This window comes from Tauraco erythrolophus, chromosome 5 (assembly GCF_009769465.1).
Source record: "Tauraco erythrolophus isolate bTauEry1 chromosome 5, bTauEry1.pri, whole genome shotgun sequence".
NCBI lineage: Eukaryota > Metazoa > Chordata > Aves > Musophagiformes > Musophagidae > Tauraco > Tauraco erythrolophus.
Genome location: NC_141469.1, coordinates 22,426,209 through 22,448,432, shown reverse-complemented (window position 1 = coordinate 22,448,432; position 22,224 = coordinate 22,426,209). Strand labels below are relative to the sequence as shown.

At 42.9% G+C, this 22,224-nt stretch overlaps 1 protein-coding gene across 1 annotated transcript in view; it reads right to left on the bottom strand.

Annotated features, from left to right (window-relative positions):
• Positions 1-5,794: 5,794 nt before the first annotated feature.
• ALMS1 (ALMS1 centrosome and basal body associated protein) overlaps positions 5,795-22,224 on the bottom strand; it is a 43,711-nt gene continuing 27,281 nt past the window's right edge. Inside the window, exons 9-15 of the mRNA XM_086611802.1 lie at positions 21,979-22,093; positions 20,340-20,594; positions 18,977-19,221; positions 17,184-17,367; positions 16,904-16,967; positions 12,986-13,085; positions 5,795-6,107 (exon numbers count right to left, since the gene is read on the bottom strand). Of these exons, the coding sequence (XP_086467928.1) occupies positions 6,063-6,107; positions 12,986-13,085; positions 16,904-16,967; positions 17,184-17,367; positions 18,977-19,221; positions 20,340-20,594; positions 21,979-22,093 (1,008 nt within the window). The 3' untranslated portion in view covers positions 5,795-6,062. The remainder of the gene's footprint in view (positions 6,108-12,985; positions 13,086-16,903; positions 16,968-17,183; positions 17,368-18,976; positions 19,222-20,339; positions 20,595-21,978; positions 22,094-22,224) is intronic.

Sequence of the window (22,224 nt, the reverse complement as noted above, 5' to 3'; positions counted from 1 at the left end):
CTGAGATCCGGGATTTCTGCGTCCGGGAGTAAGCCAAAAGCAGCACGTGTGAAGCAGGGGCGGGGAATCACTCACAACTGTGGAATTAAAGACAGGGACAGCCCCTCTGGGTCTATTTTCAGGGTGCTCCTGTCCTCCCAGGCACTCATTCTTCATAGCATGAAGGAGGCAACCAGCACATCGAGTGCACAAGCACAGGAGGTGGGCTCAGGAGGATCCTGGGCACTCACACTTTGGGTCTTCCACCACTGTTTCATCAGCACAAATGGTCTGAGCGTGTTACGGGTCCTTCTGCAAAGGACAAGGACAGTTGTAGTGTAGTAAAGCAGCTCTAGGCCATTCATAAAAACTTGTGCCCTGACAGACAAAAAAAAAAAAAGTCTCCTTAGACTAAATTTCATAGAATCATGGAATGGTTTGGGTTGGAAGGGACCTGAAAGATCATCTAGTTTCAACCCCCCTGCCACGGGCAGGGACACCTTCCACCAGATCAGGTTGCTTAAAGCCCCATCCAACCTAGCCTTGAACACTTCCAGGGATGGGGCACCCACAGTTCCTTGGGACAACCTGTTCCAGTGCCTCACCACCCTCAGAGTGAAGAATTTCTTCTCGATATCTAATCTAAATCTCCCCTCTTTCAGTTTAAAGCCATTGCCCCTTGTCCCATCACTACACGTTCTTGTCCAAAGTCCCTCTCCAGCTTTCATTAGGCGCCCCTTTAAGTTCTGGAAGGCTGCTGTTTCACATAATCTATTAAAATGGCTATTCAATCTGCACACAATGCCACAGGAACTCAACTCCTCACGCACAGGTGTTCAGGAGGCCACGGCACGTAGCTGTCATGCTACATCCTCCGAGTCCAACCAGCAAGTCTGAGAGTCCAAGAGACTTACTCTTCTCCAGGGGAAAGCCAGGGCTGGCTACTCAGCAGATGACTCAATGAGACTTGGCAGAGGCCAGCAGCAAGCCCCTGACAGCAGAGTGACTCATGGGACATACTGGATTGAACTTGGGTAGAGAAGCCAACACAACTTTGGGAAAACGAGCTGGAGTCTCTCCTTTCTTTTGCATCATGAAGATGAGTTTGAAGTAACTTCTGATAAAGCAACAAGGCTGCAGCACATGAATAAAGTCAGATTGTGTTTAAAAAGAAACCTCGAACCCTTCTCCCCTATCAAGACTTCTTACAACTGTCCTCATCACCGTGGAATTTGAGCGCCTTCCAGAAGTGTATTAATCAACATGGCTTTCATTTGTCATGCGGAGGTCACTCATCCTCCCGCAGGGTCTAATTTGGCCTGGAGAATTCACTTTATCTGCTGATGTAGGGAGAAAAACATTAATAAAAGTTTGACTTTCAAACTTTGCTTGTGCGAAAGAATCATGTCTTTTCCATTTCCAGCCGTTCAGCTGAATTCCTTCCCAAAGCCTCCGATGAGCATGTCCAATGACTCCACGTTACACTTCTAAGCTCTACAGAAGTACAGCCGCCCAGTTGGCCAGCTCATAAATGCAGCACAAAGGAAGCAATATATTCCGGTCTTCTTTACTGGATTAAAGCTTGATCTGGACTAACAAACTGCCAGCCAGGAAGTACTTTTTCTTCGTTAGGGTATTGTTTCAGGAAAAGTGAATTATAAACCAGGATGCTCTCACGGAGGAGTGGAAGCGATTAGCTTACCTGCTTTCACACGGGGCAAATCTCCTTCTTCAGTCTCCTCCTCTGCAAAGTCACAGAATCACAGAATGTCAGGGATTGGAAGGGACCTCAAAGGATCATCTAGTCCAATCCCCCTGCCGGAGCAGGACCACCTAGATCAGATCACACAAGAACCCATCCACGCAGGTTTTGAACATCTCCAGAGAAAGAGACTCCACAACCTCTCTGGGCAGCCTGTTCCAGGGTTCTGTTACCCTTACTGGGAAGAAGTTCTTCCTCATGTTTAAGCAGAACCTCCTATGTCCCAGCTTATATCCATTTCCCCTTGTCCTATCATTGGATGCCACTGAGAAGAGCCTGGCTCCATCCTCATGACAGTCACCCTTTACATATTTATAAACATTAATGAGGTCTCCCCTCAGTCTCCTCTTCTCCAAGCTAAGGAGACCCAGCTCCCTCAGCCTTTCCTCATAAGGGAGATGCTCCACTCCATCATCTTTGTGGCCCTGCGCTGGACTCTCTCAAGCAGTTTCTTGTCCTTCTTGAACTGAGAAGCCCAGAACTGGACACAATATTCCAGATGCAGCCTCACCAGGGCAGAGTAGAGGGGGAGGAGAACCTCTCCCGACCTACTAACCACACCCCTTCTAATACACCCCAGGATGCCATTGGCCTTCTTGGCCACAAGGGCACATTGCTGGCTCATTCAGTCGCCTTCTCCTACAGACAGAATCAGTAACAAATTTAACACTGACACAGGCAGGCAGCAGAAGTCCTCAGGGAAGCAGTCCTCCAGGAGTCCATCACTCTGGACCAGGCCATACCTAGACAGACTTACAGCAACACAACTATATTCTGCGGGGAACTTCCTTTTCCAAGGAAGTCACACACTTCAACTTGTTCTTTTACATCCTCCTTGCAATTGGTTTCCATGGCGATCTTTCCAGTTACCAGCAATGAGCGAACATGTCCCAAAATGACATCTGCTCAAGCTCCTCACACATTCCCCCATTGCTACCTGATGCAGCAGACCTCCAACTTCAGACTGGTTCTCCATAGAAAGGACTCCAAAAACATCCACCAAGAACCAAAGGACTTAACCGTGTTTTTATAAAAAGTCCATCAGGTCAGAATCCAAAAGGTTGAACTCGTGGAAATGACCATTAAAGGGGAAACAGAAGGTGTTTCTGAAGGGCAAACAAGCCTCTTACTCTAAAATAAGGAACCTTTCAAAGCCTAAGGTGGCTTTTTCACATCCCTTTTCTCTGCTGTTTCCTTGCCTCGTCCACCTCAGCTGCACATCCATCACGCTTCCCACCTCAGGTTCAGTCTGTAGACAGCGCATCTACAGGCAGTCCAAAGCCAAAGACCAGTCATTACCTTGACTTGATGATGAACAAGGTAGAAATGAACAATGACAGTACTAGATCAAAGCTGCGTTCGGCTTCTGGGGACAACTCAACAGGCAACCGTGCTGGCCTTTTCCAGTTTTTGGGACAGTAGCTGGCCTTTTGGTGAGACTCAAACACACAATAATAATTGTGAAGGGTGGGCATGGCAAATGCTGATCAAAGAACGTTTCTGATGAACTAAGAATGAAAGCCTGCTCCTGTAGGACTGAAAAAAAAAAATAAAATAAATAGTTCTGCCCTCTTTAAACTTCCAAAGATTTCAGAACTTACCCTAAAAGTCTTTGTGTAGCAGCGGATTAAGAAGAGATGACTCCACTCTGGAATCAACACAAGACAAGCATAATTTCCTGAGTTTCTGGAAAGAAGTTTTGCAAGTTGGAACCAATGACTTCAAACGTCAACAGCCTCCTTCCATAGAATTATAAACAGTGGATGCTTTGCACCCAGCATGAGCCTTATCTGACCCAATGACAAGGAATGGTAGTGGAACGGGTGTGAGTCAGCTTCGCTAGCATCCCTCATGGAGAAATCAAGAGAAGGACAGATAACGCTGTTGGAGCACAGGGCTGAGGAGGAGACCTGCCTCCTTTAAAGCTGGCCACGTGGGACCAAATTTTCAGAACTTCTGAGAGGCTGCAGCTCCTTCTGATTCTATCTGGAATTGCAGGTGCTCACTTCTACAAGGAGAAAAGTCAAACAATCTTACACTGTTGTTCCTCCACAAAACTTTCTTTTTCCTTCTGCGTGCAAAGAGAATGTTTGCTCTACAGTATTTCAGAAAGCAGAGTGTAAACTCTTTGTGCCGCCCGAGACCAACGTAAGACATTCACGCCCGGCCTTCAGATCACACACAGATACATTAAAATGTGCCCAAACAGAGAATTTTTACCAGAAGCAAACGCTTCTCCCTTGGCAAAGGAAAAATGCTACAACAGTTTTACCAAATGAGGAATTACAGCTGCTTGTAGCTAAATCTCTCCAGCGGCAACTCTAACAACTCACAGAATGACAGTGACTCTTATGTGACTTTGGTAGTTAGTGAACATTTTTAAACGAGGTAAAACATTAAAAAAAGCAATTTGAAGCAGCTCTTCCTTTGTTTTGAAAGGTTTTACACAATGTGTATTTCTCTACTTAGATGAGGATGGGTACTCCAACTAGTTGAAATGGACCACCTCTACCTGTCTTTGATTTGCAACGTGCTTCAGTAGTGGCCTCTATGCTTTTGTCAGGGAGCAATGCTCAGGCACGCTATGGACGTTAAAATAAAAACATCCAGATAAATTACACATCTGAGACCCAGATATATTCTTACACTTTATTTCCTTCTGACTCTGGGGTAGGACATAACAGCTGCTTTACAGAGTTGGGGTTGTTCAGCCTGGAGAAGAGAAGGCTCCGGGGAGACCTTCCAGCAGCCTTCCAGTAGCTAAAGGGGCTACAAGAAAGCTGGAGAGGGGCTTTTGACAAGGGTGTGCAGTGACAGGACATGGGGCAATGGCTTTAAACTGAAAGAGGGGAGATTTAGATTAGATCTAAGGAAGAAATTCTTCACTCTGAGAGTGGTGAGGCACTGGCCCAGGTTGCTCAGAGAAGTTGTGGCTGCCCCATCCCTGGAAGTGTTCAAGGCCAGGTTGGATGGGGCTTTCAGCAGCCTGGTGTAGTGGAAGGTGTCCCTGCCCATGGCAGGGGAGTTGGAACTTGATGATCTTTCAGGTCCCTTCCAACCCAAGCCATTCCATGATTCCATGATTTAACAGCATGTGGTACCACCAGCCCAGGACACAGTTTGAAAAATACTATGCCAAATCTTTTGTCTAGTGTAATTTAGTGTAATTCGACTGACCTTCAAGGGAATCACATTATTTCCCATCATTTGAAGGTTTGATTCATTACATCCCAATGTGAACTCCAGGGGTAACTGGCAGAGCTGGACTGTAGCTGGATGGGTTAGCCAAGGGGTGAAACAACAAGTTCTGTGAAGTTCTTAGTGAACACAACAGGTCAAAATCTCCAAGTTGTGCCTCACCCTCTGCAGAATCGGGTGTACCGTTACAGCTGTCCCTTGATCTCAACCGCTATGAACATCTCAAGCACTGAAAATAGGAAACCACTGCTCGCACCCACTTAGTTTTCCTCAGATGTCTTTTCCTGTTTATACATCATATGCACTCTGTCATGATAAGCAAATGAAACTGAGATTTCAGGCTTCTATCACCAAGAACCACAACCTTTATATCCCATCTTTTGCCACTGTGATGCTAGTTAAGTGTACAACCAAGTCCCCTGTCAGAATGCAAACATGGAATGAAGTGTGGAGGACTCTCCCAGGCAAGGCTTAAAAATTCCTAACATCATAAAAAAATTCTCTGATTAGACTCTCCTGGTTTATACAGAAAGATACCAAACCAAGTGGAAGGTCAGTGACGTCATGACTTCCATTCTTTTAGGTGCTAATAACGTCCAGTTTAAACAGTCATTACAGTTACCTCGTAACTTCTTAAACCGTTCCTTTCGATGTTGTCCATATGGACAAAGAAGATACATTTCATGACTGCTGCAATAGTTACTACAAACTGATCTGAGCTTATTTATTTAAGGGATTTTTGCATTACAGAACATTACAAGTAAGTTTTCCACATTGAGATAGGAAATAAAAAAATAAAAAAATCCTCATTAGAACCAATTTAAGATAAATATATAAAACTGCTATTCCAATATATTACAAACCAAGTACTTCCAACCTATGTTTACTTTGGAAGTGCATTAACATCACTAGGAAAACCAGTCATTTATTTAAAAACCTGTCATTCATATCAAATCACTGATTCTTACCCACGGCGAGATGATATTAGTACAAAAGTGACACAACTGAATACCACAAAACATGCACTGCACAAGTATTCACTGCATCGCATTTTTCGCATCAGAGTCTCCTCTATGCTGCAAGCTCACTAAGCACAATACACCTTCACTTGAACAGATCTTTATCAGTTCCAGGGCACCTTCCTCCCTAAGACACGGCTGGTGATTTTCTGAAAGATAAAAACAAAGTGAGAGAGATCAGTTACTACTCCTCTAAAAAGTAACAATGCTAAGCATGAAGATACTGTTAATAAGTGCTCTGAACAGAGTATCAAGGGGTAACACGACACTAAGAAATGGCTATTTACGCCTTTTAGGACAGCTCAAGCAGCCTAACTGTTTCTCACTCATTGGTATGAAAAACATGAGGATATTCCTGTGCTGGCTGCTGTGGAAATTGGTCAGAAACAAGTCTAAGGAGCCAGAACACATCTCGACAGTAGCTGACAGACTGTTTCCCCAAGTAACTATTATGCATGTCTCACTCTTCACCTTCTGAATACAAACTCCTGGGTGTCACACGTTCCCCAGTTTGTGATACATTTATGAAAAGACACAGGAAAACTCGTAGAGTTATAAGGAAGAGTAACAAGCACAGTGGAAGACACAGAAAGTGTTTTCTACAATAAACAACGGAATAAATTAGGACTCTTCACTACAGTGCGAGGGATGAGTCACAACTGAAGGGGAAGAGATGAAGGTCTGTATAATCCTAAACAGCCTGAAGCAGGTGAAAAGCTAATGGTATTTGCAGGCTCTTCTGAAAATAATCTGGGGAGGCATCATATAAAATAACTGGTAATAGATTTTAAAGAAACAAAATAAAACAACAAAAAAAACCAGAATACTTTGTGTGAAGTTTTGTGCAGTTGAACTGTGGACCTCTGCCCTGTGGTGTTGTTAACATCAGCCACTTACACTTCACAAAGCAAGTGGACAAACATGAAAGAAAAAAAGAAACAAACCATCAACTCAAAGGTGGATTCAAAGCCCCTTGGACATAAATTACACCAGAGTGTAAGAGCATCTTTGCTGGCTTTGTCATGGTATTCTGCCCCAGGCACCTGAGGCTCTTACGACGTTGGGCAATCCAGATAATGAAACATCGCATCATTCTGCTAACTCAGCCAGAAATCACTGAGGTTTTGAAGCAGGGAATACATATTACGTGGCTTTATAGAAGTGTACCATACAGTAAGAGCTTGAAGTAACTCATCTATTATTAACAGCAGTGGGAATGATGCAGCCATCACCTGACGGGACCTTTTGCATCACACAGATGAACACAACACCCAGCTCAGCTCTTCATACACAGGAGTAAGCAGTGGATGTGTATATCGTACATACACACAGTATATATCGTGCATATACCAATACGGAATATACTCTGCTTCCATACATACATACAAACTGCAGCAAAGCTGCTGACGTGAACCTCCGTGTGGAATCTGTCCCCAACACCTCATGACACCTCAGAAGGGCTCAAAACACCTCAACACACAAGACCTCTGATCGGGCCTCACAGCTCACCGGCCCTTTTGCAACCTAATAAGCAAACCCAGCTACAATTAGATGCTATCTCACCTCTCCGTTTCACTTCAAGGAAGCGACTGCAAAACAAAAGCCGTAACATGTTGCTGACAGGAGAGAAAACTTAGCCAAGGGGATGAAAAACAAACATTAAAAAAAAAAAAAATACCATAAAGCAGCAAGCGAAGTGAATTCAGTTTCACACCTCCAGAAGCATGTGCTGCTTCCTTTGGAGTACTGACACCTCGTGGCCCCTGTCTTCAATAGGCTCTAAAGGACACATCCCATCCAGAAACAGAAGGGTGTTTAGTGTTCCTGAATGCTAGCGCCTTTTGTCTTTTTTAAGGCGTAGAGGTAAGTACCTCAATTAATAACTTTGCTATCCCCTTTATGGAGGTTTCTCCCACGCCCGCCCCATCTACAACAATTACAAACTCACTCCGCCTAACGGAAAAGCTGCAGTAATGGAACAAATTTGTATCTGAAAAAAATCATAAAATTCATTTTCACTTCATTTCACCGCGGTTGAAAGAGTTCTGATTTATGCTGCCATCGGATCAGAAATCTGTCTCCACTATACAGTTTTCTAAATTAAAGGGCATGCACCATTCCCTTATCCAACTAGTATAATTTTACGCTCTATTTGAAATTAAAAGTACAAAAGCAAAGGGATACTGGGACAGAACATCAGCCCAGACCCATGTGCATCCTGTGATAAAAATAACTTTGCTATCTTAATAAAGACAAGTATTTAACAATTCAAAAAATTAAGAATGTCTGTGCAACCCTCAGTTGCTTTCTAGCATAGGAATTTTGATGAATTTCCAGTTATAAGGGTGGAGAATGGATGAACAGCCCTGACGAGAAGGACTTGGGAGTGCTGGTTGATGAGAAGCTCAAGTTGCGCTGGCAACGTGCACTGGCAGCCCAGAAAGCCAACCGTGTCCTGGGCTGCATCCAAAGCAGTGTGGGCAGCAGGTTGAGGGAGGGGATTCTGCCCCTCTGCTCTGCTGAGACCCCCCCTGGAATACTGCATTCAGCTCTGGAGTCCCCAACCTCAGAAGGACATGGAGATGTTGATGCGGGTCCAGAGGAGGCCACGAAGATGATGCAAGGGCTGGAGCACCTCTGCTATGAGGACAGGCTGAGAGTTGGGGTTGTTCAGCCTGGAGAAGAGACGGCTGTGGGGAGACCTTCCAGCAGCCTTCCAGCACCTAAAGGGGCTACAAGAAAGCTGGAGAGGGACTTTTGACAAGGGTGTGTAGTGATAGAACAAGGGGCAATGGCTTTAAACTGAAAGAGGGGAGATTTAGATTAGATATTGAGAAGAAATTCTTCACTCTGAGGGTGCCAAGGCACTGGAGCAGGTTGCCCAGAGAAGCTGTGGATGCCCCATCCCTGGAAGTGTTCAAGGCCAGGTTGGACGGGGCTTTGGGCAACCTGGTGTAGTGGAGGGTGTCCCTGCCCATGGCAGGGGGGTTGGAACTAGATGATCTTTGAGTTCCCTTCCAACCCAAACCGTTCTATGATTATATACATGAGCCCATACTGTGTCCTCCCAAGGATCCCATCCTCACTCAGTGCTAACAAACCTGTTATTTCTTTCTCTCTTCACCTCCCACCACATTGCCCCACAGTGTCACTGTAGCACATAAATGCCTTAAAACAAGCACAGACAGCCCTTACTGTAAATGTGTCCTGTACGAGTATTTTCACTTGTCCTTTACAAAAGGTAAGCAAATTTCGTTCATATATATTCGCTAGCTTGGGGTCTTACTTTGAGCCAAATAGACTCAGTTTCATCTCGTTCCTCAACCTAGACACTAAGATCATTATTCCTGGTTCCCTACAGCTGATGCCTCCAGAGAGCAGTATGCGCCACACAGTAGCTGTCGTTGCTCACACTGGAAACATACAATTCTGTTTGTTTTCTCCTCACAACACATTTCTAAGAAGCTGGTGTTTGTTTATCTTCTGAAGCATCGGCCCACAAATCACATCAATATGCAGTTAAACCCAAAGTACCTTTAAATTCTGGTGTGAGGGTACTTCAGGAAACGACACTTGTCCATGTTCACGTACGTACAGATAAAAGCATGTATACATGTTTAATTCATCGCTTCCTTTCCCAAATTTTCATCACCCCTAATCCGTGAGCCCCCAAGCCCCTGTAGAAACAGCATGTATGCTCTACTGCTGGATAATCCCATCCTCAGGTACGCTCTACTGCTGGATAATCCCATCCTCAGGGTCAGCTGTACTGCTACTAGTGAGGTGTAGGCCTAATTTAACTTTTACATACGTACTCTTTAGTATCAGTGACAGAAACAGAAGCAACCAGTGTCCCAGGGCCATATGACATCATGGCTGAGATGTGCTTATATCCTAAATTTATTACACTTCACTATCACAACAAAGTGTTCAGCCACAGGTGCTGGAAGAGGAGAAGAAGTGCTCAGACTCTCCTTCACTGAGCCAACTGGTCTGGCAGTTCAAGACATCCCCACCTGCCCAGCTGTTTCATTAGTGCTCCTCTACCAGATACTAACATCTGCACAGCAGAAAGTCAGCCAAGGAAATATGAATGTAAGCCTCAGACATTCCAGAAGAGGATGCCTCAGCACATATTTCTACCAGCAGTTTAACCTACTAAGCTGCATTCTGGAGTGGCTGGGGCACAAGAACATCCTTTCTCCATCAAGATGTCCAGCACTAGCTGGTCAAAGGCTTAAGAGTGAAGGACAAGGAAATTTCATTATCATAGAATCACAGAATGGTTTGGGTTGGAAGGGAACTCAAAGATCATCTAGTTCCAACATTCCACTGGACACATTCCACTACACCAGGTTGCTCAAAACCTCATCCAACCTGGCCTTGAACACTTCCAGGGATGGGGCAGCCACAGCTCCTCTGGGCGACCTGGTCCAGTGCCTTGGCACCCTCAGAGTGAAGAATTTCTTCCTTAGATCCAATCTAAATCTCCCCTCTTTCAGCCTAAAGCCATTGCCCCTTGTCCTACCACCACACGCCCTTGTCAAAAGCCCCTCTCCAGCTTTCATTAGGGACAAATCACACCACTAAACACTGACCTGGCAGTCACAGAACATGAGTACTATGCCTGGCTCCACCACTGACCCACACACAAACTTGAGCAGGGCACTCGACTCTCTCTGCCTCCCTCTCCTTTCCCGAGCTTTGCCTGGATACATGCCAAGCAGTCTTGGAAGGAACTGTCCCTGACTAGGTTTGTATAAGGCACAACAGGACTGCTCCAGGTGACTGCAATTAAAGTAAGAGTCAGATCTATTCCAGAGTCCTGATCTTCTACACCAGCAGTTCACAAACCAGTCACTATGAGAGGTACAGTGCTACAGATCATTTAAACGATATGACCCCAGATTACATACATTTTTAGCCTAGTTTTTGTACCAGCCGTTTTCTTCTCCTAATACTCTGTCATCTTTGGAGTCATTCCGCAGAATCTGTGGTTCTTCTTTTCATGCACAATCAGATCCACTTAGAGAAACTGATGCTCTCAGCAACACATTAACCAAATTCTAAACAAACCATTCACTGTATTTACAGCTACTCACTACAGCTATTCTGCATCATCAAGGAAGGCAAAAAGATTACAATATTTACTGCAATGAATCATCATCCTGCTCCCAATCAAAACCACACTTGTATACAAAATTCCTGATCTGATTCTCTTTCTGCTTCCAGCTGACTATGCTATTCAAGCCAACAACTGCCACCATACATTAACTCTTAAGACCTTACTGTACCAGCATCTGAGATTCTCAGAGTAGTGGAAAAAAAAAAAGTCCTGAATATACCCTGCAAAAGCACAGCATCAAATTCAACTAATTCTAGTGGTAAGTACCCACAATCAGATTAGGAAGGTATTCTGGATAATATATTGCGTTATAAGCCCTGACTTTTAAAATCCAATTACTGCTGTTCCTAACAAATAACCAACCCCATTATTCCAGCTCTGGTAGGACAACTCAGCCAGGAAAGAGCTGCAATGCTGTAACCGAAGCGCAATCTTAAGATCCAGAGGAAAAAAAATGTTTTAATTCTTAATGCCTGTCCTTAAACCACTGAGACTTATAACACAGTTTATTGCCTGCTGCTAGAGTTCTCCAAAAGGCCACGTTTTATGTTTTTTTGGTTAGTTAAAGGGCAAGAAGATAAGTCAGGTTAGAACCTCAGAGTTTGTATTGCAAACTGTTGTCTCTCATCTCTGAGTTCTTACTAAGTCTTAAGAGAAAGCTTAAGCATATGGACGCCTAGAACAGCTCAAAAACTGAAAACACTGGTCAGTTTTGGAGATGCACTTCTCAGAGGGGACAAACAGGCCTCCTCTGTTTTATCAGGACATTTATCACATCATTGTGTATAAATTGATACTGCTTGTTACGTAGAAATACTGGATAATTCGATGTGTGCACATGGGAGGGCACAGGAACAGAAAACTCTTGTTACTTATCGCGCTTAACCCAGGTGAGTCTCCAGCAGAGTTCTTCAACCCTTCTATTATTAATTAAACCCGTGCTTTGTGTCTGTTACCCATTACACATGTTAACATGTTACACAGCTTGGATAGCCAGGGAATAAGAGCATTAGCAGCAGTTGTTAGCTGGGACAGAAGCAGCTCCCTGCAGGGATCTCACTGCCTCACGGCAGAATGAGGCAGGATTCAGCAGAGTCCTAGAGCAACCCAGCAAAATGGGCCCCACCGTTTCCTTCTGCTCACCAAAATCCGGGAGCCCCCACCCCACTTCTTCCCTGCTGCTGGTTTTGTGGTGCGGTCCCAGCACAGAAACTGTTCTTGAACTGTTGGATGAGTGTGGTTCAAAGTTAGTCACACACATGTTTAGGGATACTGGTTTATTCTACAGCTTGCCAGACAGAGGACATCCTTGACTGATCAGTGCCAGTGTGGCAAGACCACACCATCAGCTGAACAAACACTTAATGGTGAAATCCACAGCCCCTGAAGTTAACAGATTACCACCAGGACTGACAACTCTCCACTGCAGCAAAATTAAGAATGATGATTCCAGGCTTTGTTAACCATGGTTGCGAAGTTACCTGTGAACTGTGAAAGCTAAATCCATCTAGAGGAAGGGTGCATGAGAGCAAAACCAGCAGCCTTCAGTTCAAAGCATGGTCCTTCTTTAAACATGCTCCATGATCCCTCTGTTTTGCCCTCAAGACTCTGTGCAAGGGCTTTTTTGTATACATTAATCGGAACCGTGCTTCCTTGTCTTTTTTCCATACACCATGAGTAGGTACCAGCAGGATTTTAGGTTAGGTAGGGGGATTTTTTTGTTCTGTTTTGCTAAGCTTGACTGCTTTGATCCTGATTAAATGCTAATATATCCTAACCACTTAAAAGTTGCAAAATAATACCACAGAATTAGCATTTAGTAAATATTACTATAACACTTGTGACCTCAAAAAAAAATAATTCTAAAACGTTCCAATATCAATACTTTACCAGAACACCTACTGTTTTGTAAAGCTGTGCTTTCAGGCGGTACGAGTTGTATTCCATTTTTCTCTTCTCTTCCTCTCGCTTCTTCTGCACCTCTGGCAGCTGCTCATAGATCCTTAAGTGAAAACACAAAAAGGCAAAAATAGTGACTCGGGAGGAAGGAACTTACTGATATTAAAAAAAAAAATCCTCCATTTTATCTTCACATTCTGTCAAAGGCTACTGGCCAGCTACATCACAGAGACATTTATTTGGGGGTTTACTAGTGTCACACAGGGAAAATGTGAAATACATAGCAGTATTTCACATTCCGGTATGCATACCGGAAGTTCCCACATCTCATAATGCCTTTCTCTTACAAGCAGCACCTCCTAAACAGAATATTTATAACACTAAAATGACCATACAGCTGATATGATTACCCAGCTGCAAAGGGCAGAGCTTTAATATCTTCAGTACAGAATAGCCCCATTGCTGCTCTGTATTGGCTACGCTGATTCCCAGTACCATGTTTATCCCTCAATAGTAGTATCCTTATCACAAGAACAACCCAATTTAAGCTATTTAGTCTTTTCTTTTTTTCCAAAATTTCCGTATTTTCAACATTCAACAACGTTGCCCTGTTTAGATGAATGCTTTGCCTTCTCCAGCGCTGAACTTCTCCCATTCCAGAGCCAGTGCACTATTGCAGTCTAGTTTACACACTACTGTCTAAAGGAGGGACCTGAGAGCTGGGAGGGCAGTGTACTGCTCACACCACCTTCCCCAAATCTTTCTTTAAGATCATAAAGCTTTACTAATTTCATGACAGTGGCTGCCGAGAAATACACAGCTTCAAAACCACTGCTGTTTACAAGAGGTGGAAATGAATGATGTTCAGAAATTTCAGTCCTGTAATATTTACACAGCAAAGCAAATCCTACAACTCCTTTCTTAACATGCTGATTTGATAACCAGTAAATAGAAAAAAACCACCTACGTTTGTAACAGATACAACACTGCATTATACTCTTTTAGAGACTGTTTTGTTCTTTATGTCAGGATAATATCTCTGCATAATTACTGTTGGCACTTCAAATATTTTTAAACGTATCTCTGGCCAATTGGTATTATCTGAAAGTACATCGACACATTCCATTTTGAACGTTGTAAATCAGTACAGCCCATCAGCCAGGAGAGGCATCTTTGACAGTTGTCTTGGTACTAATCCCAGCAGAAAACAAAGTCATAAGAAGCTGCATGATAACGCAGAACTAAGGCAGAATCAAGAAAGCAAAGATCAAATCCAAATCTCAATTAGTACGGAATTTTATCTCCCGTCTAAATCACCAGCTAGGGAGAGCCATACACATTTGTAGCTTCTACAGCCCCCCACACAAATGTGTTTACCAGTCGAAGCTTCACAATGGAATTGTTGAGCAAGTAAATACACACCCAGCACCAAAAAAAGGAAAAAAAGAAAAAAAAAGGTTCAACTGCACTCCCAGTGACCTACCTTCCTGTGTATCCCTATTTTCCTACTGTGTCTGCAGCTGTTTTTAGGAGGTTATCTTTTCCAAAAACATCACTACCCACATTACAGCTACAGAAAAGAGGAAATAAATCACATTTTGATGTTTATTTTACTTCTCTTATGCTTAGCTGGCAGGCAGCAGAGGGTGCTAGGTCCATCTATACATCACTGGATGGGAGCAGGGAGACCACCAAGATTTGGAGGTCTGCTTTCCTACCATCTCACCATTCTCTGAAGGCTTTCGCCATCCTAGGGCTCTCCTCAACAAGGGACCACAATCCACCTCTCACAAACCATCCCACCATAAAGATGTTTAGAACAAGAAGTGGGCAATACATAATTGTAGGTAAATTAATTGAAAATTGTTTTCATTACCTCTAGTTAATTTGCCATGAGAAATTCTGTGTTTATCCTCGGAGGAAAAGAAAAAGCTTCTGCCCTCATTATAGGTGTGGATTTCAAAAGAATGGTACAGAATAAATTACTTCTCAGCTCCAACTGAGTGCTGGGGCATGACAGCAGCAAGAACAAAATAGACACCAAGTGTGACTGCCTGAATCGGACTCCACAGAAATCCTGCTAACTTCAGTTATTATGAAATCAGAACTTCTGAAAATATGAGATCAGATACATCGATCTCACAGTCCGAGCGACCCAAACTCGAATCCTACTTCAGCTAAAACATGTGTAGGTACATTCCTTGGGGAACTGGCATATTTACCATATTCACCACTTCTGCCCTGAAAAGACTTTAAAATGCCAAAGACTATTGAAATAAAATATTGGTTTTGGACTTTCCCAACATATATATCAAGGGGTTTATTTTATCTATTGCATATTCCAGCAGGTATTTTGTGAAATCACAGAGTGACTGTGACTCCGGAGGTCACCTCATCCAGCCCCCTCTCAAAGCAGGACTAACTTCAAGGCTAGATCGGGTTGCTCAGGCCTCCTCCTGTCACCTTGTGACTACTCCTAAGGATGAAGATTCGACCACCTTTGTGGGTCCTGGTCCAGCACTTCATCATCCTCTTCATGAAAAACTGGTTTCCTTGTCTCCAGTTAGAATTCCTCCTTGCTGTAACACATCATCACTGCCGCTTGTCCTGTCACTGTGCACCTCCAAGAAGAGGCTTCCTCTGCCTTCTCTAAACCTTCCTTCTGGCAGGGACGCACCACTGCCAGATCCTCACCTTCAGCCTCCCCCTCCCCAGGCCCAACCAGCCCAGCCTCCCCTCCACAGCTGTGTTGGTGGCCTCCACCAGACTCAGGCTACTTTGTTGACCCCTCTTTTGTCCTGGCAGTCCAGAACGGGAGACAGGATCCAGCTGTGGCCCCCTGAGTGCCAAGCAGAGGAATATCCACTTCCCTCCCCCTGCATGAAACGCAGCGTGGAGCTGGCCTTCATCCCTGCAAGAGCATACTGCCAACTCACGTTCAATCTGCTGTCCATCAGCTGTCAGGTCCCCAAGGCCCTTTCCAGAAGGACCTCTCCATGGGCAGTCTGTCCTCAGACACTGCCAAGGGGGATGTCCTTGGGGGAGTTTCTGGCCCAAGGAGACACTTGGCATTTACGATTGTTGAACTTCGTAAGATTTCTCTTGGCCTCTTTCTCCAGCCTGCACAGACCTCTAGAAACTGCAGACCTACTCTCCAGCATGCTGACTGGTCCTCCCAGTTCAGTGTCACCTACAAAGCTGCCGAGGTGCGCTCCATCCCACTGCTACTACCGATGAAGTTGAGTCTCTAATTTCCTTCTAAGTATTTATGCTGTTTCTCAACTAGTACTCTTCCAAACCACCTCTTCTTGAGCACAACACCATTTCAGAATACAGCTGTGATATACCCAATTTTTTACTTATATCTTCTCATGCTCTCTCTGTAGCACAGGCATTCCAAATATTTAATATCTTGTTAGTGTGCTGTGCACTTCACATATGAATGGCTTGGGTCAAAAATAAGGCAAACTCTCTCATAAGGTGGTTTTCTTCAAGGGTAAAAGCCTTCATATTCCTTTGAGGACACATATTTCTTACACAAAGCGACTTTCATTTGGTGAAATGATACTTCACTTCCTGCATCACTTACCTAGTTTGTTCATGTTTAAAACTATACAGATGCTCCAGTGGCCCACACCCTACATTTCCCCTTCTTTCCAGCTCCAGTACTCACACAGTTTGTTGTAGTGCCTGGGTGGCAGATACTGCCACAGAATACTCAAAAATCATCTTTCCAAAATGATCTTCTTTCTCAGATATTATAAATAAGTGCTTTCTCCTTCTGATAAGGTGCCCACATCTTGCGCTGAAAAAGCTGAGTTATCCTCCACACTCAGTTCTTTGACTACAGATACAATTCATCCATTTTTCCTACCCATTTACTCAGGTCACTTATCTGAAACAAAGTTTTCTTAATCTTACCGTTTAGATCTTTGAATCATTTCACTCTTTGGAATTGTTCTTCTCTTTTCTCTAATCAGAAAACCTAAACGGAAAATTTTGAGATGACAGAACGGTGAACAAGTCTACTTCTCACAAAGAATATTACTGCAACAACCTGACTCCGTTATAAGTTACGGATTCTTATAGACAATGAAGTTAAATAATTGTAATACTTTTATGGAAAATACACACACCTTTAAGTATAATATGGAAATTCATTTATTACTATAGAACGTACAAAGCAGAACCATGAAGGTACCTCTGTCGGACAGCATGTGACTTGCATTCCTGGAGCCCTTTCTCTTCTCTGGAGGATTAAACAGCTCTCCTTGTTTGGCCTGCAGTACGCTCTGTATCCTCCTTTCCTCCATTACAAGCTTCAGATGTTTCACACGCTCCCCAGAGCGGGAGATGAAATCAGGGCGATGCACTGCAAGAGCCTCCTAAGATGAGATGACACAAAACAAAGTCTACAGTGACCAGACTGCTTCCCTACAGCTGGAAGGGAATAACCAAAATATCTAACACCACTACAAAAACCATGGGGAAAAAAAAAAAATCCCATCAAAGTAGTATTTGGTATAACATACAAAATCTTGTATCCTTAATGCCAGATAGATCCTCAGACCTTGTTGAAAAAACTATTTGTCAACAACCAGGAAACTAATCAGCCAGAAAGGGGAAAAAAAAAAATTTATACAGTAATTAGCAAAAGAGACACAAAACTCTTCTCAAAAAAGCACAGTAAAGTTAAAGTTGAGCCCAAAGGACAGAAGATTCTGTAACTTATTACAGTCTCCCTTGCTATAAATCAGTGGGAACGTCAACATCAGCAATTCGTTTTGGATCAGGAGTAGAATTTTGAAAGCAATCTCCTGGTATCTCTGTTTGCCACACTTCAATCTCCATCACAGGGCCATCTCTGAGCACACGAACAGATGCAACTGAACTTAAAGAAACTTCAGAAGTGCACCTTAATTAGCACTTCCTAATTTACATTTCACTTGCTGTGCACCATCTCTTTCCAAAACATTTCTGTACACTACCTCTGTGTTTTTCCACAGATATTTAGAGTGAGTGCACCCGATGTGAAATGCACACTGTATATGCACGTGTGTGTATGTACACACACAGTTTGCACTGAATGAATTGAAGTCCATTTTAGTCACGTATTATGTACATCACAGTACTATTTCTGCATGGAAGCAAGTAGGACTTGACACTAAATCATAGAATCATCTGGTTGGAAGAGACCCTCAAGTTCATCGAGTCCAACCATTCACCTTGCACTGTCAGCGTCCCTAAACCATGTTCCTCAACACCAAATCTACGTGGTTTTTAAACACCTCCAGGGATGGCGACTCCACCACCTCCCTGGGCAGCCTGTTCCAATACTTCACAACCCTCTCTGTAAAGAAATTTTTCCTGATATCTAACCTAAATTTCCCCTGGTGTAATTTGAGGCCATTCCCTCTCATCCTGTCATTCATAATGTGGGAGAAGAGACCGACCCCCATCTCCCTACAACTTCCTTTCAGGTAATTGTAGAGAGCGATAAGGTCCCCCCTGAGCCTCCTCTTCTCCAGACTAAACAGTCCCAGCTCCCTCAGCCCCTCTTCACAGGACAAGTTCTCTAAACCATTCACTAGTTTGGTTACTGTTCTCTGAACCCATTCCAGCACCTCAACATCCTTTTTGAAGTGAGGGGCTTCAGTCACATTCCCTCTAGTTCCTGATGCCAAATGATTTAAGCCCTAAAATATGAGGTCATTTCAAATATATTAGTATATTGTGGAAAGCCAGATCACTATAACCAAACAGGACTGACAAATTCATTGGTTTTCTTGGTTTTGTTGGGGTTTTTTGATTGTTTGTTGGGTTTTTTTTTTGTTTGGTTTTGTTGTTTGTTTTCTCAAGCAGAAGCAGTCTGTAACATGTTGACTTCCACTGATTATAAAGGCGAAATAACAAAACAAAAAAAAGGAACAAGATGTGTTTCCACAAGATTCAGCATTACTCCTGAAATCCTACTGAGATCCCAGCAGCCTTTACCTGTAGCGTAAGCTTCACAAACGGCGGCAAGGACCTGTTCTCAGCATCTCTTCCTGGAACAGCTGGCTGAACGATGTTGCTGTACTGGTGCTCTTGCCAGTTCTTCTCTCGGAGAGGCTCTCTCCAAGGTTTTGTGCTGGTCAACGGTTCAAACCAAGACAGACCAGGACCAGAAAAGCAATTGGAATGGTTTTCTTTTCTAGATTCAGATTTCAAGTCTTCTGCTTGGACGAACCATGAAATCCCTGTTAAAAGACCAGAGAGGAGAATAAGAATTTGTAGGCACTCACGCCCAAGGTCTTAGCTAAACACAGTCAAGTGGCCTAACACTGCAGTGAATAGTCACTTCAGCTTAGTGACAGTGGGACTCAGTATCAGACACTTTTGGCGCTTTCAAAAGAATTTCTTTGCCAAGTGTCAGAAAACCAGCAAGTCTTTATCAAACAACACTTTGGAAAAGGCACAAAATGTCTTAGTTCACAAGTTTTTCCCTTTATAGAAAGAACAGTTATTTATCAGCAATTACACATTTTTAAGGAGCCTCTGTGCTGTTTTAAGTCCTACAGCTTTTTAGAGATATTTTTGAAGATCAAATGCTTTACATCTTCCAAATGTTAAATATGCATACAAGAATTAGATTACTCACAGTTTACATATATAATGGGATTTGAATACATCAGCTAGTACTCTGAGCAGATATTCTAAATTTTCCAAATTAAACCAGTGTGAGAGAGAATGATTTGTCCCTGCAACAACAACGATGATGACTAAGGAAAATATTTTTAAACATTTAATCATGACATTGTGAAGACTGACAGTAAATTTTCTTTTTCAAAAAAAAAAAAAAAGCCCAGAGGCTACACCATCAGCCCAAAAATGCAACTCTAGCTAAAAGAGACAGATGAGTCAAGTTCTTCTGGTACCATGATCTTCCCTCAAGTACTCCTGAAAAAATACTTGTTCTTTGAAGCCTCAGTACATAAAACAGCAAGTACAACTTACAGTGACCAGTTACTCAGAGCTTAACAAAACCTTTTATACCTCGGAAAAAAAAAAAAAGTATCTACATGATTCTCATCTCATTCATCTTTCCTTGCCTTATTCATCACTTCCTATCTACTGCCTTTACAGGCCAGGTTGCATCTAACGGTGTGATTGAAAGCGCCATCATAATAGAGCACTAGAGAGTTCACTTGACATAGTGTTTTTGTTTAAAATTCATTGATTAAAAACAGAGTAAGAACTGACTGTACTAGTGACAGACTACTCTGTGTCCTAGCTAATCCTCCTCACATATTTTGCTAGTTGTTGTTGAGATGTACAGCTTTTCTGGTCTGCAGAGAACGTGTATTTTGGGACTGACCTTGTGGTAAATGCAGCCTGCTCCTTTTCGTCCTTTTCTCCACGAAAAAATTGCCAGGCTGTCCCTTCTGCTTACCCTTGCTTCCTGCTGCCTGATGATCTGTGACCGTACCATCTGACTCTCCAAAAATATCATCAACACAGTGCCAGGGTTCCTGCGGCCGTTGATTTGGCTGGTTGGATCTTGGGGTAGGAAAAGTCACACCAACATCTCGAGTGTTTTTCTTAGTTGCGCTGTTCACAATCTCCAAGTCTCCTGTAGTTGAAAATGAAGCAGCAACATCTTATTCCAGAGCAGCTGGAAGTAATTCAACATCAGCACGCGTGTCACGCATAGTTCAGGGGGTGACCCTCAATTTCTACTGTAAAGCTGAAGGATCACTTTCTTTACTCCACCTTCAAAAGGCAAAATCTTTCATATTCCCACTTCCAGTTCAAGGAGAGTTGACAGTGACTCAGGATTGTTACTATACGATAATCTGAGTAAAATTAAAGTCATTTAAAGAAAGTACCCCAAGCAAAACAGGCACTTTATATACATATATATAGGGAGTGGGACTTAAACTCGAACCAACTATGCCTGTGCTGGGGGCCTGAGTTGACTCTCTGAAGAGTCAGCTTCAAACCTGCTGCTAAAAGACACAATGCAGCTAAACATAGGCTGCCCAGGGAGGTGGTTGAGTCCCCATCCCTGGATGTGTTTAAGAATAGGGTGGATGATCTACTTGAGGATATGGTTTAATGGGGATTAGGGATGGTTGGACTCGATGATCTCTAAGGTCTTTTCCAACCTAGAAATCTATGAAATCTATGAAATCTATGAAACATACCGTTCTGGACAACGGAACCGCAGGTTTTTCTGGACCTGTTAGTTTACCCTTTGCATCCCATCCAAAACTATGTTTTAGCTATAGAAGACTGGTTTGCCCACAGCACTACAAATATTTAACAAATATATAAAGTGGAAGGTGTCAACTAACATTCAACAAGTTGTGACACAATCTTGAAAACAAGCTTTTGATTCAATCCACTTGCACATGAAAAAAAAAAAAAGGAGTAATAAATAAATAATTGATATGTCTGATGAATAAAACAAAGCCATTATTCAATCTTATGATGGGAACTTGGCGTGTTAATAAAAGCAATGAAGAAACTGATAATTGCCACCAGAAAAACCCAAATGAGAGAACTGCACCAGTCCAGGATTAGCTTATTTTAAATAGAAGATAACATCCAAAATATTACCAAGAAGAATATGAAACACTGCAGTTGCTTTCTGAAATAGCATATGCCCACAAAATACCTTCTGTGAGTAACAGATGTCTTGTGGAGAAAACAATACATAAAAAAATACAGTTAGTTCACTTTTACTATTGAAATAGATCAGAAGCTTAGGTTAATAAACTTGTAAGTAAGTGAGAAAACTGGTTACTACTCAAGCAGGCCAAGAAAGGAATTGAAATGGCTCATTTTAATTAAAGTGTAACATCTTTCTCTAAAAGAATCCCAAATGAATTGAAGAATGTTGCGTGGACACACCCATCACCAGAAACATGCAGCAGACTTTGGAGAACGGTTTCCAAAGAGGTGAAAGGCAGAAACAACCAGAGAAAAGAAAAGCCTGGAATTCAACAACTCACCTGCTTGGATACCTTTGTTTAACATCCGCGTCCGTCGCTTGTTACTAAGAGCAGAGCTTGGCCCCCAAGAACTGCTGACTGCGGAAGTTGAATCTGATGAAAGGGAGATTATCTTCTAGGAAAAAAAAACAAGCAAGAGAACAGAAATCCCTGAAATACTAGCTGAAATGAACATAAAGCAGGTTTTAAACAGCAAAAAAAAAAAAGAGTTCTAGCCATTACTGTTTACTTGTTGTACCTTGATTC